Source organism: Eulemur rufifrons, chromosome 28 (assembly GCF_041146395.1).
Source record: "Eulemur rufifrons isolate Redbay chromosome 28, OSU_ERuf_1, whole genome shotgun sequence".
Taxonomy (NCBI): Eukaryota; Metazoa; Chordata; class Mammalia; order Primates; family Lemuridae; genus Eulemur; species Eulemur rufifrons.
In genome coordinates, this window is record NC_091010.1 from 22,864,409 (window position 1) to 22,881,799 (window position 17,391).

Consider the following 17,391-nt stretch of genomic DNA (forward strand, 5'->3'; position numbering starts at 1 on the left):
CCTAAATAAAGTTACAAAACAAGAAGGCAACAAAACACGGGGAGAGGGTGGCCCTCTGACAGCAGAGTCCCCGGCTGATGACACCGACAAGAATGGCGCATCTGAGTCAAGGCAGAAATTGCTAACCCACCCGAAGCCAGGCCCAGATCTGAAATCCTGCTGGTGAAGATCTGGTCCCTGCTTCTGTCCCACCACCCCGAGCACACCAGGCCTTGGCCACCGCCCCCCCGCTCCGCGCAGTCAAGGGGGAGGGGCCCGGCGCTGCTTACTTCTCCATGGCGGCCACGTGCCGTGTTTCGATCTTGCCCTTGATGTGGAGAGCGGAGGATTTCTCGCCACCGAACAGGAGGCCAGCCTTGGCCATCTTCAGCAAGATGAGCCTGACGAGCTCCCCCATGTACAGGCCGCTGATCATCTTCTCGAACCTGTGATTTGGTGAACGAATCAGCGGCAGCAACCCCTGCGGTTACGCAGCACCATTTCCCGGAGACCAGGAGCCACAGCCCACGGTCAGGAGCATGCGCAGTGCAAGGGCCGCGCCGTGGACGGGGAGGCCCCAGTCCAGCCCCAGCTTGGTGCGCCCTTGAGACACTATCGTCTCTGAGCTGCACTGTCCTCGCCCATAAAAGGAAAGGGCTGAGCTAAAGAAGATCTAAGACTCCTTTCTGCTCGGGAAGCGCTGGATTCCAAGAATCTTTATCTCAAACCACCCCCGGCCACGGGGGTGCCATTCTTGCCATTCTCATGCTGGCATAAGGAACCTCAACCTCACAGACTTCAGGCACTTTCCCCAGATCACCCAACCGTGGCACGACAAATGCAATTTCACACTCAGATGCTTCCAGCTCCTGCATCAGCTTCTGCTTAAGAGAGAAAGACGCAGTGTCCGTGAGACAGGCTGGGGTAGCCCCAGAGAGGTTCTACAGTAATGCGGGTGAAACACCCCTGAGGCTCCCTAACACCTCCGCTCTGAGTGTGCACAGAGAGCTACTAGTTGTTTCCTAGGTGAACTATTAAATGCAAATTTTATTCTCCAAACGCAATAAGACACAAAACCAAGGCTAATCTATTTCATAACCAACCTTATATAGTTCACTCTAAAAAGTTTTAGCTCATGGAAGAAATAGAAGACAATCAAAAGAAATTCAGGTTGAATTTAGGGGAATGGAATTTGTTTTAAGTGAAATGGAAATGAGTGAGGATGATAAAATCCAAAAAGCGGACACCACGTCTCTGGGCTGTCACCAGTGCCCCGGGCATGTGCTCAGAGCAAGTACCAATGCACCAGTGCGCTTTCCAGGTGTGCAGGTCTAGTGTTTGGCTCCTAGGAGGTGCCTAAAATTCACCAGTAAATCTTGGTAAAACGATTGACTCCAGGGCTGGGGCTGGGGAAGTTCGAGAAGAGCCCGGAACTCCTCACTGTGCCAGAAAATAAGGAAGTGCTTAAAGGAGTGATGGAACATGTCAAAAGGACAAAGGAGCCAACTTGAAAGGGCTTACTTTGGCCAAATCTGAAAAAATTTGAGCATCAAAATGAACAATGATAGGAAGAAATGAGAACCCATTAAATTAAAAAAAAGAACTCATGAGTCTATACTAGTATAGATAAATGAAGGAGGCCGGGGGCGGTGGCTCATACCTGTAATCCCAATGCTTTGGGAGGTCGAGGCAGGAGTATCGCTTGGGGCAGGGAGTTTAAGACCACCCTGGGCAACAGCAAGACCCTGTCTTTACTAAAAATGAGAAGTGGTGTGAGCCTGTCGTCCCAGCTACTTGGGAGGCTGATGCAGGAGGATCACTTAAGCCCAGGAGTCTGAGGTTGCTGTGCACTCTGATGACAACACTGCATTCCAGCCTGGGTGACAGAGCAAGACCCTGTCTCCATAAATGAATAGATAGATAGATATAGAGAGAGAGGTGATAGGAAAGCTCTTCCTTACAGTAGAAAAAGAACTAGTAAACATGGTAGGAATGATGGGTTTAGAGTTTCACCAACGGATCAATGCATGCTAAAACTAGCGAGCGAAAGCTTGATGAGGAACAGGATATTTACGTAGTCACAAAGTATCTCTTCACCAGATATTTACTCATTATAACGGGAATAAGAGTAACCTTATGGTGGAGAAACCTGTTGGGTATCCCCTTAACCAAGCAATTCCAGTTAGCATCACCAGTAATGGAGCCAACAAATGTCATGTGTCTCCTGATACAACGCACTGGGAAGGACACACACTGTGTGTGATGTTCCTGCCAAAAAGGCATAGCTTGAATGTCAATGTGATGAAACATCAGACAAATCCAGATGAAGGGACATTCAGTAAAATGAGTGGCCTCTGTGGTTGAAGGTCATGAAAGACAAAGAGATACTAAGGAACTGCTCCAGGTTAAAGGAGGTTAAAGAGACACAGCAGCAAAATGTAACCTGCGATCCTGGATTGGAGCTCAGATCAGACGTTTCTTTTTTTCTATTTTTATAAAAGTCATTAATGGGGCAGCTGGTGAATCTTGCATAACATCTGTAAATTGGATGTTAGAAATGATTAAGTGATAATTTTCTAATTTTGATCATTGCAGTATGGTTCTATAAGATGTGTGCTTGTTTTCCAGTAATATACCCTGAAGAATTTAGAGGTGAAGGGACACTATGCCTGCAATTTAGTTTCAAATGGTTCAGAGAAAATAATTTGTTACACACATACATGAGCATATTCCTATACACACATACATACAGAAAGTGTGTGTTACTAGTTAGGGAATCTGAGTGAAGGGGGCATGGGAGATTTTGTACTATTTTTGCAACTTTCCTATAAGTCTGAAATTAGTTTAAAATTAAAAAAAAATTTAGATTTGACAAACACGTAATGAGCTGCAATGTGTAAGACACTGTGTGTAGAAAGGATAGGAAAATCAACGGCGCAGGCTGCCTTCAGGGAGCTCGGCTCGCACATAAAGAGCCGAGGCCACCGCCTAGGTGTCATCAGACTGCAGGTGCGTATGGGATGAGAGCTGGCAGTGGACCTCAGGCATGTGGACAGGTCGCAGGGAGGGAAGGCCCTGCCAGGGCCACCACCTGCCATGTGACGGGGCCTCGGAGAAAGCGGGGTGGCCTGGGGGCCATGGAAATGCAAACTTGAGGAATTCATGGCAGTTCTGCCTGCTCACTGCCCTGGTTTGTTCTGTGGCCACTTGTCTAGTGCTCCAAGAGAGCAGGACCCGTGTCATTCGGTTCATAGACTTATCTCCAGTGACTTGTGTGCGCACACGAGCTCCAGAAATATTCACCAAATTAGAATTAGGGGTATGACCTGGGAGAAATCACTCAGTGTTCTTGGCTTCGATTTCCTCATCTGTCGAATGAGACTGCAATACAAGCCTTGCCTTGCAAACGCATCATGACGGGTAACTAGTGACAACTAGAGCATCTCCCGGGCAGAGGGGACACCTGAGTGACAATGTTGCAAGGGTGCACTCACAGTTGCTTCCCTGGGTTCAGCGAGCCAAGGTCCAGCTCCCTGTCGAACTCGGTGCGGATGTCCTCCAGGGACCCGTCGTCTCCAAAAGCCCCCCACTCCGTGTTGATGCACATCCTCCCCTCGTCGCCTTCCACCAGGTCGATGTTGCTCATGTCCTCCATGTAGCACGCGTTGGTGCCGGTTCCTGAACGAGGGACGGGGAAGGATATGCAAAGAGAGCCGGCTCCGGGCTGGGGACAGACAGAGAACTCTTGACTGCCCAGGAGTCCTGCTGAATGGACCACAAAGTGCTTTTGACTCACTCCGGGGCCGGTTCTCGCCGAGGCAAGCAGCTTTGGCAAGCCTCAAGTTCATGGGGAATAAAGCTGACATGTCAAGTCTGTACTTCTCAGGGTGTTAATGGTTTGCTGTTATGAATGGAGTCAATTGTGAAGCAGTCCCTGCTGAATATGTATGAAAGCTGACAGAGCACACTCACAAGAGGAGGAGAAATTAAGCTAACCTTGTAAATTGAAAAAAAAAAAAATCAGAGTAATTTTTTAAATTCTTTCCCTAAGCTACTTAGCTTCCTCTCTGTTTGATGCTAAAAATATTCTTTACTTATGGCTGCCAGAAATAGTTCCTAGCATAAGCTACATCCTTATCTTTGACAGTGATTAGCGACCGCCCAGGACAGCGACATCCCAGCACTCAGATGCATCACTCCAGGCAATGCCTCAAAAGCTGGAGCACTGGGGAACGGCTGCAAATGGGCACGATCTTTCTGGAATCTTTTGGGATGGTGAAAATGTTCTAAAATTGGATTGTGGCAATGGTTACGAAACTTTAAATTTACTAAAAATCATTGAATTGTACACCTAACACAAGAGGATTTTTATGCCTCAATAAAGCTGCTTAAAAAAAATTTTTTTTTGAGCATCTTCTCCTGGCTGATACTCTGGTCTGAGTATTTTAAAGGCCAACGTGAAAAATGAGAAATGGCAAAAGGCAGAAGCTATAATAATATTTGGTAATGTATAATAATATATAATGCATAATATTTGGAAAAAAGCTTCTCTCGGGCAAGTCTGGCGCTGTTGAGGGCCAGCACGCAATCTATGGGTTCCCAGACGCAGTCGCAAGGACAGACACGGGGGACAGCCGCTGATGGCCGGCAAGCACCCGTCCTGTTCTTGAGGGGTTGGGGCCAGGCAGACGAAGGCACTCGGGCTGCAAGCCCTGCCCTTTGGGAAAGTCGGGGGGGGAGGAGGGAGGGTGCTGTTGGAAATGAAGAAAAAGCAATTCGGAAAACTTCCCCCAATAGTGGTAAAGGAATGAGAAAAGGGGAAGAGATACTCAAAAATGAGCTGTAAGTCAGAGCAATCTGGCTTTATTGTACCCCAGACTGTCTTCTCATGGGCCCCTCCAGCAGCGCCTCGACCACCCACTGGGCACCGTGCTGCCCACGACCTCCCTGGTCTGGGCCTCCAGGGCTCCAGTGCCTCTCACCTGACGGTCCACTGCTGTCCCCAACAACGAATGCTCCACACAGCAGCCAAAATGGGTTTCTTAAAAATGCACATCCACTTATCCATCCTCCACCCAATGCCTTCGTGTCTCCCTTGGGGTACAAGCTGGTGACCTTACAGGGACTGTGTCCCACACCCCATGTGATCAGCCCAGTCCCTCTTTCCCTGACTTGCATCGCCTGCAACCCTCAGCCTGTGCTCACTTGAGTCCGCCACCATCCAGCCTTTCGGGGTTCCCTGAGCACCGCCTGACTCCCTCCCATCTCAGAGGCTGTCAGTGTCCTCTGTCCTTCCCAGAGACTCCCTTCACTTCATGCTCCGTCCCTGAGCTCCCCGCTCTCCCCTGACCGCCTGGCCCCACTCTCAGTCACATCACCCTGCTTTGTTTTCTTTCTTTCACTAACCGCCGCCCAAAATTATCTTTTCAGTTTAGGCCTCTTTGGCCTCGCCCCACCTCCCCACTGACAGCTCCAGGAGCACCAGAAATCACCCCTGTGACCTGGTGCCCGGCACACAACAGGTGCTCAGTAAACACCCGCAGAATAAACACACGAATGGAGGAATGAGTGTACTGATTTCCCATCTTTCGATGTTGCTTCTCCTAAATAGTCAGGGCCCTTCCCGCAGAATTTACTAAGAGTTTGCAGAAACTAAGCCCCCAAACAGCCCGTTTCCCACGCCCCTCAAAAACAAGTCCAGTTGAGTTACCAATGATGACACCAACTTCACAGTAGGGATCGTCATAGGCACATGTCATCATGGTCCCCACCGTGTCATTGACCAAGGCCAGGATGTCCACATCCATGTCCTGCTGAACACAAGGCCAGAGGGCGTCAGTGGGTGGCGGGAGGAGTTCCCTGCATCTTGCCCCCAGAGGAGGCGAGAGCAGTGAAGGTGACTGGTTGAGACTGGGTACTGCCTGCCTGGGAGGAACGAGGCCTTTTCAGGGTTCAGGGTCTAGGGCAGCAAAAGAGCCACTGGGAGTAGAAGAGGAGAGCCCGTGCTCTTGCTTTGTGGGTGAAGGCCTCTGTGCAAGGGAGATATGGAGACATGTGAGGCAGAGCACCAGGCCCCTAGCTTTTCATGTTTTGGTTTTTAAAAATTTTTATTTATTTATTTATTTATTTAAGAGATGGGGTATTTCTCTATCACCAGGCTGGAGTACAGTGGTGTCATCATCTCTCTCTGCGGCCTTGCACTCCTGGGCTCTAGCTATCCTCCTGCCTCAGCCTCCCAAATAACAGAGACTATAGGCACATGCCACAGCACCCAGCTTTCAGCCCTTGTTTGAGGGACCCTGAGATGACACTGAGGAAATCGTGTTTATTCTGGGAGCAATGGCATTTCCAGAGGGAAACACCAAAGTCTTCGCCTACAGGGACATCTTAGCCAGCAGGTGCAGCCTAAAGCCAAGTCCTCACTGTGTGCAGCACCCCGGCTTCCCGTCTGGGCTTCCTGTTCTGCTGAGTCAGCCTGGGTTATTGCACCAAAACCCCCCGAGGTTTGGAGCAACATTTTAAAGTCAAAAGAGGGCAGGACTGGTGGTGCACACCTGTAGTCCCAGCTAGTTGGGAGGCTGAGGTGGGAGGATCACTTGAGCCCTGTAGTGCCAGGTTGCAGTGAGCTGTGATCATGCCTGTGAATAACCACTACACTCCAGCCTGGGCAACACAGCAAGATCCCATCTCTTAAAAAAATAAAAAGTAAGATGAAAACAGTAAGAGAAAAATGCAGGCTACACAAGAATATGATCCCAGCTTTAAAGAGAAAAAAGACATGAAGGGTATGCAGCAAAATATGCCTCCTCCTGCTGGGGTAACAAGCAATTTGGGTTTATTCGTGAACTTTTTGGCTCAGCAAGGAGCAGGTCTTGCTTTTCCAGTTATTTAAATTATTATAAAATATCTTCAGTGAATAGAGATATTCAATGAATAGAGAACAGACTGGAAGGAAAGTGATCTTTGCAGCCTCAGAGAGGAGGGTGGGGGCTTATCCACGGCAGAAGGAGGCTCAGGGATGTGCCAGGCCACCTTTCAACGGTGACTGCTTCAAGCCCCATGTAGCAAGGCTGCTGGTGGGTTTATCTGAATTGGCCACATCTGTACTATAGTGTGACCTTCCCTAAGAACTGCTCCTTCTCCGAGTCTCCTTCCAGATGGGCATAGTATGAGAATCCCCCAAGAGAAAGGGGCTGGGACTGGAAGAGCCTCCCACACCGGGGCGAATTCCTCACCTTGTGTTTTTTCATGGCGTTGGTCAGGCGGCTCACTACATCTGTGTCTTGAACTCCTCGGGCCTTAAACTTCTTCGTCCACGAAATCAGGACACCCTGTGGGAAGATTTCAGATCCAGTCCAAAGGAAGGAGGCGCTCAGATGTGGAACTGAGCTGCAAACTTTTCATGTCTACGGCGCATCCTCCATGGCCCTTTCTTGTCTGAGCTGAATCACCCAATTCTTTTAACATTGCTCGTGAGGCCTTTTCTAGTAATGTAAACAACAGTCTGGGCAGTTCGAAGCAATATATATGGTAGCAGAAAGAGCAATTGCTGAAGAGTTAGAGCACTTGGATTCATGAGACATTGAACAAGTCATTTAACCTCTCTGAGCCTCAGTTTGCTCATCTGTAAAGTGAAAATATCACCTCCTTGCCTGGTTATATATGAAAATACTTGGTGTATTATATTTGCAGAATGCATGGTTTGCTAGGTCCACTAAACAGAACTAACACGGTCTAACTTTAAAGACTCTCTCAAGAACTTAATTTCAATTTAGAAAAATGGTTCTCAGCCAGGTGTGGTGGTGTCTGTGCCTGTAGCCCCAGCTACTCAGGAGGCTGGGGCGGGAAGATCCCTTGAGCCCGGGAGTCCAAGGCCAGCCCAGGCAACATAAAGAGACCCCAGTCTCAGAAGGAAGGAAGGAAGGAAGAACAAAGGAACGTTCTCAATCTGCATGATCAATTAGCTGCTTATAAATGGTGTTTCCCAAGAGTTTGGTGATTACAATTGCAAACAGTAATAGAATTTTTCAGACTGGAAGAGAACTTGGAAGTTAAGAGAATCACCCATGTCGGCTCAGGCAAGAGCAGCTGACCTCAAACTCACAAACTCCCTGACCGCACCTCCTCTAATCCCCTCAGTTTATGGATAATGACACTGAGATTTAGCCTGGTGTGGTGGTGCACACCTGTAGTCCCAGCTACTTGGGAGGCGGAGGCTAGAGGATCACTTGAACCCAGGAGTTGATAGCGCCACTGTACTCCCGCCTGGGAGACAGGGCGAGACCCAATCTCTAAAAATAAAGTAATAATAATAACAATTAAAAAAAAGGAAAAAAGAAAAAAAGAAACATACTTAGAGAGGAAGGCAATCGCTCCAGGTGGCAGTGAGTAAAGGACCGGGCCCAATCAGACGCTGGTCTCTGACTCGCCACCAGTGCCCAGGGATTTTTCCCTGCACCACAGCACCGCCGTGTGGCAACTGCCCCTAATTTCTGTCCTATGAGCTATGGCAATGTCCTGCTTCACCCCACTCCCTGCAGGAGAGAGGTAGGGGCAACTTTCCCCCCAAAAAGGGTGCTAGAGACCATGTGAGACCTTTTCGGGGGAATATGTATGGGGAAGCGAGGGATAAGTGCTTATGATATAATGATAAATTTTTAAAAAAGCAATGACACACCACTATATATTTTTTAACCAAGGATATGGTGCGTAACATCAGTATTTAATACAGATATGCCTGGAAGGAGACCTCACAATTCTAGTGGTGAGTATTTCCAATGTCGGGATTAAAGGACATTCCTATTTTCTTCTTTAAACTTCCCAATTCCTATCCTATTTTTTTTAAGCTTGAAAAAGTATTACAATTTTATCATCAGAAAACACACACACACAAAGAAATTTCTCACTGGCTAAGTCTTTTGGGTTCTCTTATTTAAATAAACAAACAAAAAAGTGAAGAAATGTCTTCCTTTTAATTCTCATGCCCTGAAATAATATCTTTTGCAGCAATCTGGATGGAACTGGAGACTGTTATCCTATGTGAAGTATCTCAGGAATGGAAAAACAAACATCACATGTCCTCTCTAATAATTGAGAGCTAATCGATGGGCACACACAGGCACAAAGAGATGTAAAGGTCATAGGAAATCAAGAAGGGGGGGCGAGGGGAGGGATAACACCATTTGGGGGATGGGCACACTAAAAGCCCCGACTTAAGCATTATAAAAGGTGTCCATGTAACAAAACATTTGTACCCCCTTAATATTTTGAAATAAAAAAAAATTTGCAATCTTCCCTCCTTTAATCATTTTTAATTTCTCAAAGAAGCCTCCTGATCACACCTCGTTGTGAAGGCCCCCACTTCCCACCCCCACCACCTTCTGCACTCACGTAGCGCGACAGAGCCCCCCTTCCCCAGGAGCTCTTGTCTCCGTGTCACAGGATGTACGTCTGCAGCAGTCTTTTAGATGGCCGCAGAGCAAGCCCATGTTGCGGTGTTATTAGTAATGAGCTTGCCTGTGGTTGAAGATTTTCTACTTAACTTTAGCTTTCTTGAAAGGCAGTTTGGGAGGAAACTTTTATCAAATACAAGTCATTCAACTATGTTTTGATGAGAAAAACCCTTTCTTGATAAAATCAAGTATCCTAGCTTAAATTTTACCTGAAAATCTTTATTTATATGACACAAAATGGGCCAGGCAACTGCTAACATTTTTTTATTTTTTATTTATTTATTTATTTATTTATTTATTTTTTTTTTTTTTTGTTGTTGAGACAGAGTCTCACTTTGTTGCCCAGGCTAGAGTGAGTGCCGTGGCGTCAGCTTAGCTCACAGCAACCTCAAACTCCTGGGCTTAAGCGATCCTACTGCCTCAGCCTCCCGAGTAGCTGGGACTACAGGCATGCGCCACTATGCCCGGCTAATTTTTTCTATATAGATTTTTAGGTGTCCATATAATGTCTTTCTATTTTTAGTAGAGACGGGGTCTCGCTCAGGCTGGTCTCGAACTCCTGACCTTGAGCAATCCACCCGCCTCGGCCTCCCAGAGTGCTAGGATTACAGGCGTGAGCCACCGCGCCCGGCCTAACATTTTTTTAAAGAGAGGGGGTCTCGCTCTGTCCCCCAGGCTGGAGTGCAGTGGCACAATCATAGCTCACTGCAGCCTCAAACTCCTGGGCTCAAGCAATCCTCTTGCCTCAGCCTCCTGAGCAGCTGGGACTACAGGTGTGAGCCACTGTGCCTGGCCCCAACTGCTGACATTTTTTTTTTTTTGAGACAGAGTCTCACTCTGTTGCATGGGCTAGAGTGCCGTGGTGTCAGCCTAGCTCACAGCAACCTCAAACTCCTGGGCTCAAGCAATCCTCCTGCCTCAGCCTCCCGAGGAGCTGGGACTACAGGTATGTGCCACCATGCCCAGCTAATTTTTTCTATATTTAGTTGTCCAGCTAATTTCTTTCTATTTTTAGTAGAGAGGGGGTCTCGCTCTTGCTCAGGCTGGTCTGGAACTCCTGAGCTCAAACGATCCACCCGCCTCAGCCTCCCAGAGTGCTAGGATTACAGGTGTGAGCCACCACACCCAGCCCATCTGCTGACATTTTAAACAAAGTTCTAGAGCTGTGTCCTTCTGGAAAGGCAGTATGACTGGGGAGTTCATGAGCGTGGGCTAAGCCACTTTTGGCTGTGTGACCTTGGACAAGTCTCTTACCTCTCTGAGCTGCAATTTTTCTCAAATATAAAATGAAGATAATCATATCTACCTCATATAATTGTTTGGGGATTTTAATGAGACAATATAAAGAGTTCAACACTGTGCAAGATACAATGTCAAAACCCAAGATACAATGCTATTATTATTGTTACCACTGAAAGATGCTGGTGGGTGTTTGACATAGATAAATGACAAACTATACATTCCCCTTCCCCCAACTTATCAAGAAAACATGTAAGTTTGGCTCTCAAAGTTGAATTAATTCCCACAGAGCTTGAGAATTTTCTTCCTTTTTGCTGACGTCTCTGTTCCTGAGCTCTCGAATAAGAGGTGTTTAAGGATAGGGTATGCAGCCGGCACACACTTATGCCACCACCTGCACTACGGCATCCAAGTGCAGGCCTGATGCCCGGCCCCTCCTCTCACTCCCTCTTGACTCCTGGGACCTCTGCGCTTCCAGCCAGCTCCACCTGGCCTCATCTAAACAGTCCCCGAAACCTTCTTTATGTTATCTTTTCCCAATCCCTTCTTCATAAAGAATGAAAAAGTAAAACTCAGCCTGTCTCCTGTATAGACGATGACAAATTCCCACTCAATGGAATCAAATGCATGATTGATAGCACCTTCCGATTGTAAGATGGTTAGTTATCAAGCGCCTATTAAATACACCACATTGTGCTGGAGACCATGGGGCGGGAAAGGGAATTGTACAAAACAGCGTCTGCCCTCAAAAACCTCTGTGGAACTGGGGACAAGGTACAAAAGCACAAAAAGACAAGTACAGCTAGGATCTGGACGCACCAGGCACAGCCCAGCAGCCCAGTGTCTGCACCAGGCACAGTGTTGGTGTATTTCAAGTGCTTTGTCTAAGCTTCACCTCAGCTCAGCGAGTAGACACCATTAGCCCTCTTTTACAAATGAAAAAACAAGAGGCTCAAGAAGTTACGGAACCAAGGGGACACAATTTGTTCTGAGCCATGATTCAAAGCCACATCACGGAACGTGAAAGCCCATTCTCTTTCTACTGTTCCACACCAATAAGTGGCTCAAGCCAACGACATCACACACATCCCAGGGTGGTCCATGATTTCAAGGTGGCCCACGATTTGACTGTCAACTGGAGTCGTAACCAGAATGTGCAGTCAGATATCGGGGCCACGACCCCAAACAGGAGTGGTCTGGGGAGTCTTGACTCTTGACAATAACCCCTGGCCCCAGAATGTCCCCTTACTTATTGTCACAGATTCCCATAAGATCAGGTTAGTCTTCCCCTAATTACAAATAGAGAATCTGAGACACGCCGAGATGGGTGACCAGGAGCTCCAGCCTGGGTGGCACAGCTGAGACCAGATATCCCAGGCTCTGTGTCTGCTCAGGAACATTTCACTCCAACAGCCCCACCACAATCCTCCTCCCAAGGGCTCCCTATGGAGGGACGGTCCCCAAGCCTCCCTGCTGTCACTCTAGTCGGCTACGTGAGTGGCTCTCAGTGCAGTCCTTGGACAGGCAGCAGCGCGCATCTCTCAGGAAGCTGTTAGGCAAATGCGGGGCCTCCATGCAGAACCAGGGATGCCGGGGGAGCCCCGCAGTCTGTGTGGAGCAAGCCCTCCCGGGAATCTGACGCACAAGGTCTGAGAACCAGTGAAAGCCATCACGCTCCCTTGCACTGTGCCCACGCTGCGTGTAAAATCAAGGCTGCTGTGTGCACCAGTTATCTGCAGCACACTGCCACCTCATCGTTAACAAAGGGAAAAGAAGCCCAGCCTGACTCCTGCACCTGCCCACGCCCCCCGGACCCAAAAGCCTGCATGGCTTCTTGCCTCCCCTGGCGCTGGCCTTACCTCTTCCAATTTAGTCTGTCTGCAGGGGAAAGAAAAGGTCAGGCCAAGGGGCAACTTCTTATGCTTCAAATCTTTGGTCTGCATGAAGTCGGCCAGACAGTCAGCTACGTATTCAAACAGCTGCAGAGAGGAAAAGCGAAGGACATGGGCTCAGGGACGGTGCCTCACAGAACGATGCCAAGGCCTTCCCCGCCTGCCCGGTACCTCCGAGCCGTTCCCTCGGATGATTTCATTGGGTGTTGGGTAGAACTGACTCTCCATCTGGACCTGTTGCTTCCCCTCTTCCGAGACTTGCACCTTCAAGACTCGAAACTTGGATCCTCCAAGATCCAGGGAAAGGAACTCCCCATTCTCTATTAAAAAACAAAATCAGTGACCATTTATTGAGGGTCTTCTACTCTATGGCAAGCTCTGTGTTAGAAGTTGGACATGTAATACATGTCATTAAGTCTTGCAGCCACCATGAGCTGGGTATCACTGTGCCCACTTGCTGAGGCCGGGGGGTGCAGCCATTTATCAGAGCCCCCGAGGTAAGGGGCAGAGCTGGGGTGTGAGCCCACATCTGCCTGACTCTGCAGCCTAAGGCTGTCCCACTGGGCCACACTGTAGGACGTTCATTTGCAGGAGGCCAATGTGAAGGCACTTCATGCAGGCGGTGTGAGAAATGGCCGTGAGGGTGGATCCTGCCCTAGGACACCACGACCGGGAGGAGAAAGCTGGTTCCGCAAACCTGTGGGAAACCCAGATAAAGGCCTGAGGAAGATGAGAAACCAGCCTCACCCAGCGTCATTCTGACGGGCAGAGGAAAAACACTCCAAAAGGGGAGAGGAAGCAGGGACCAAATCATGGCCCTTGAAGTGCCAAGGATGCCCAATTTTTTAGGCCAGAGCCACTCCAACCCAGCCCAGCCCAAGATAGATGCTATTAATAAAAAGGTGAGGGCCGGGCAAACTGGCTCAGGCCTGTAATCCTAGCATTCTGGGAGGCTGAAGCAGGAGGATTGCTTGAGGTCAGGAGTTTGAGACCACCCTGAGCAAGAGCGAGCCTTCATCTCTACAAAAAAGAAAAAAGAAAAATTAGCTGGGCATGGTGACGTGCACCTGTAGTCCTAGGTGCTGGGAGGCTGAGGCAGGAGGATCACTTGAACCCAGGAGTTTGAGGTTGCAGTGAACTGTGATGATGCCACTGCATTCTAGCAAGACTCTATCTCAATATTAATTAATTAATTAAATAAATAAAAAGGTGGAAGAGATCGTGTGTTGGGGGGAGGCAGCTCACCCTGAGGACTTCTGCTCCGGACCCCTGCCAGTGCCTCCAGTGACAGCCACAGATGTGGGGTGGGAGCTCAGGGTGAACCAACAAGCCTTTGTATAGAATTACCTGTGCTGAGAAGCGTCTGCAGGTACCGGTTCTGCTTCTGAAGCACGCCCAAGGCACGCATAAGTGCAACTCCATACCCATAAACCCGGCACCCGAGTGGCCTTGTTTTATACCAAGTGACCCCAGCCACAGCTGCCTGGACCTAAGGGCCCAGCAGACCAATCCAAGTTACTCCTTGTGAAATGTGAAATAAAACACGGACGGAAGTCAATAATAGGTGGCAAAAACCGAAACAGAAGCATCCCCAAACCCAGAGGTCAACTGGGCAGGCGAGGCGGCCACAGGCAGGCTGACATCATGGCGGGGAGAACTCCTGAGGTCCAGTTCCCTTGAGACCCAAAAGCAGCACAGCTCCTGCCCTCAGTTTCCCTGAAGATCCCTGTGTCTCCCTTCTTGGTCCATGTGCCCTCACACAACAAACCTTCCCTTGACCAGGCTCCAGTGGGTCCCTTGTTCCTGGCAATGAATGAGCTGGAGGCAAGCCCCGACCCTCCCATGGCCCAGAGCAGTCTGTCCAAACTGTAATGTCACATGCCTCTCCTGGGAATCTGTGAACATGCAGATTGCGATTCTCAGCGGGATTCTGCAATTCTAAGCAAGCTCCCTGGTGCTACTGCTGCTGCTGGTCTGTGGACCACAGTTAGGGTACCGAGGTGCAGAGTCCTCATCTACAGACCCAGCCGGCTCTATCTTTTGCTTTTGTGGAGCCACTTGGAAATTGTGGAGACATCTGCAGATTCTCACCTTCCCAGAGCAGCTCCAAGCGGAGCCTGAAGGAGTCATTTATTATTTAGTAGGGACTTCAGGGAGCTAATCCTATGCAACTCTTCTAGTGCTTATTATGTACCAAGCCAGAGGAGATTTCACGAATGTTATCTTGTGCAGGAAGCAGGGTAGATCCCACAGCCCATGGACAGACGTTTACTGAGCACCTACTTGGTACCAATTAACATGTCAGGTGCTAGAGATGCAAAGGTGAAAGAGTGTGCGCGCCCTGGGGAGTCCGTCAGCACTACAGGCACCTAAACCAGCCATTTCCACCTGGGCTCAGATTGCGGGAAGCACAGGGAGAGCTATCCCAGTCAGAGACAGGAGTCAAAGGTGGCTGTGCCCCGGCAGTGACACAGCACTGAGCGCTGAGGATGAGAGGGACTCGGGCTGCCAGACTGGGGCGAGCAGGGGTCCAGGGAGAGGAAACCATGAGTGAAGGAATGAGAGAGCAGGGCGGCGTGTGATTTTGCTGGGGTGCAAATGACGCTGGAAGACAGTCTCGGGTAAAATCAGGAAGGATGAGAAAAGCCACCCCCCACCCCGAGGAGCTCGGGCTTGATCCAGAGGTGAGGGTGAGCCACAGACAGACTTTAAGTGAGGGAGCGCCAAGATCTGATTGAGACTTTAGGAAAAAAGCCTCTCCCACCACCCAGGATAGACTGCGGGTTTGACAAAGAGGAGGCTGCTGTGCCGCAATGCAGCCTGGAGGTGATGCGCTGAGACCTGCCCGCGTCTGCACGGGGACACTCCTCCCTCCCGCCGCCCGCGCCGTTATCATCGTGCAAACACCTCGCTCCACTGGCGACTCAAGATGCCATTTCACGGAAACCATGTGGTGTGATCCCTTCCGTGACTCTGACCCCAGAGAAAGGATCCAGTGGACCCTGGGGGAGGGAGGCCCTCCCAGGCAAAAGTGGGGCCTTCAGGGTCTTAACAGCAAGTAGTAAGAAATCAGTCAAAGGAGAGACAATTTGCTTGCTGTGACCGATCCTCTGTGACCTGTCTTGGATGCCCAGGGTTTCCTCCTCCTAAACCACTGCCAGGGCATGTGCCTCCCCACTGCACCCCCCTCCCCCCAGTGCAGTGTCTCCCAAAGGCGCACAGTGGCTGGGTAGGTGGGTTCCTGGACATGCAGCCTCCAGGGGGAGAGGCTGGGAAGCCACGTGTTTAGGAAATGCTCCAGGTGAACCGTATGCTCAGGCAAGAATGGGACCCTGTCCTTGTGCAAGACCCAGGCCCTGGGCTGACTACCGCAGGGCTCCTGGGCTCACCCCCAAGGCCTACTTGGGGGCCTGGGAGGCTGCCTGGAGGCAGAGGCTGAGAAGAGAGCCAGCTGGGGTCAGGCCAAAGAATTCAGTCACCTTCCGGCTTCCCTCCATGGCTGGTAGAGGCTCTAATGTTAACATAACGCTTTTAAGGACCTTGATGCTAAGTGAGCACTGTCCCCCTACCAAAAGGCTGGGAAGTAACCAAGGCTGTGACAGGTGACTCCCTGCCAGGCAGGTGCAGGTAAAGGGAGGAGAAACTGCAGGGAGTAGGCAAACTCAGGTTTCTCTGGAAACTGCATATATTTCTGAAATGGAAGTGACAAGGGATCGGGAGAGATTTATTTGTTTGGTCTTGTTAGTAATCGTGAAATCAGAGTGCCAGCTCACAGGAGCTATGGAGGACTTTGGACATTTTGGAGATTTTACAGCATTCCTTCCACATGACCTCACGGGGTCCTAACGACCATGCTGTGGCTCTGGCATTTACCAGGGGCACCCTGGGCCCAGGGACCTTGCCACAGCAGCGTCACTGGTGAGACTTACTGCGCGGTGGGGGTTCCGAGGAGGCAGTGAAGAAAGGAGATGGGTGTCTTCCAGCCTGAAGAGGGGAAAGTTTCTAAAACTTAGTTTCATTTCTAAACCTCCTGAAGCCGCCAGGGCCAAGAAGACACCTCCTGCCCTACAGTCTCCATCCAAGGCCACTGTCCCTTGCTTCCGGGGACACTCCTTGTCCATATCTGGAGGAGCGGCCGCAGCACAGGAAGCTGGGAGGACTTAGCCCTGGGTGTCTCACCCCCCTCAACCCCTCATGACTCAGGTGCTTCTGCTGAACGGCCCCAGATGACCTGTCGAGGACTATAGTCTCCTCGGCACTCTCATCAAACTGTGTCAAGGACAGGGCCAAGATTTCAAAGTGGGGCTGTCTCTCTCCAAAGCTACGTTCCGCCAGGGCGGTACACTGGCAACCCCAAGCACCCACCCACTGGTGAGGGAACAGGCCTTTCCCACCACAGTGTCCCAGGGGCCTCTCGACCAGCAGAGCCAAGCCACTTTGACCCAGGCACTGCTCCAGAGGGGTCCAGAACCCAGCTAATTCAAAGCCCCCCCAACTGCGAGAGCTCCCCAAACTTCGGTCCCTGTTCCTTCAGTCCCTTCTTGCAGGAGCTTGGTTTGTGCACTGGGCCCTGACAGCGGGAATGCCCTTGGTCCTTGGTGCTCTCCTCTGACCTGGGGACTACAGCTTTACCCCAGAGTTCTTACGTGAGTCAGTGACACAGTAAGTCCCTTGCCCCCCATGATCACAGGAGGTGCTCAGAATATCAGTTTCTTTCCCTGTTATGGCTTTACCCAGAGCCTAAGAATCGAATAGTTGGCTGGGACCTCATAGATCCCCTCTAGAGAGATCTGGGCTATGGTAGGCAAAACAATGTCCCCCCACCCCTA

General features: G+C 50.0%; 1 protein-coding gene across 4 annotated transcripts in view; it reads right to left on the reverse strand.

Moving 5' to 3' along the window:
• The window catches only part of HKDC1 (hexokinase domain containing 1), a 44,834-nt gene that overhangs the window by 21,668 nt on the left and 5,775 nt on the right, over positions 1–17,391 (reverse strand). For 2 of the 4 annotated variants that reach the window (XM_069461214.1, XM_069461216.1), the window contains exons 3-8: positions 12,734–12,882; positions 12,530–12,649; positions 7,215–7,310; positions 5,690–5,792; positions 3,474–3,657; positions 270–425 (exon numbers count right to left, since the gene is read on the reverse strand). In XM_069461214.1, coding sequence (XP_069317315.1) covers positions 270–425; positions 3,474–3,657; positions 5,690–5,792; positions 7,215–7,310; positions 12,530–12,649; positions 12,734–12,882 — 808 coding nt within the window. The remainder of the gene's footprint in view (positions 1–269; positions 426–3,473; positions 3,658–5,689; positions 5,793–7,214; positions 7,311–12,529; positions 12,650–12,733; positions 12,883–17,391) is intronic. The other 2 variants (XM_069461215.1, XM_069461217.1) reach the window with 2 other exon arrangements.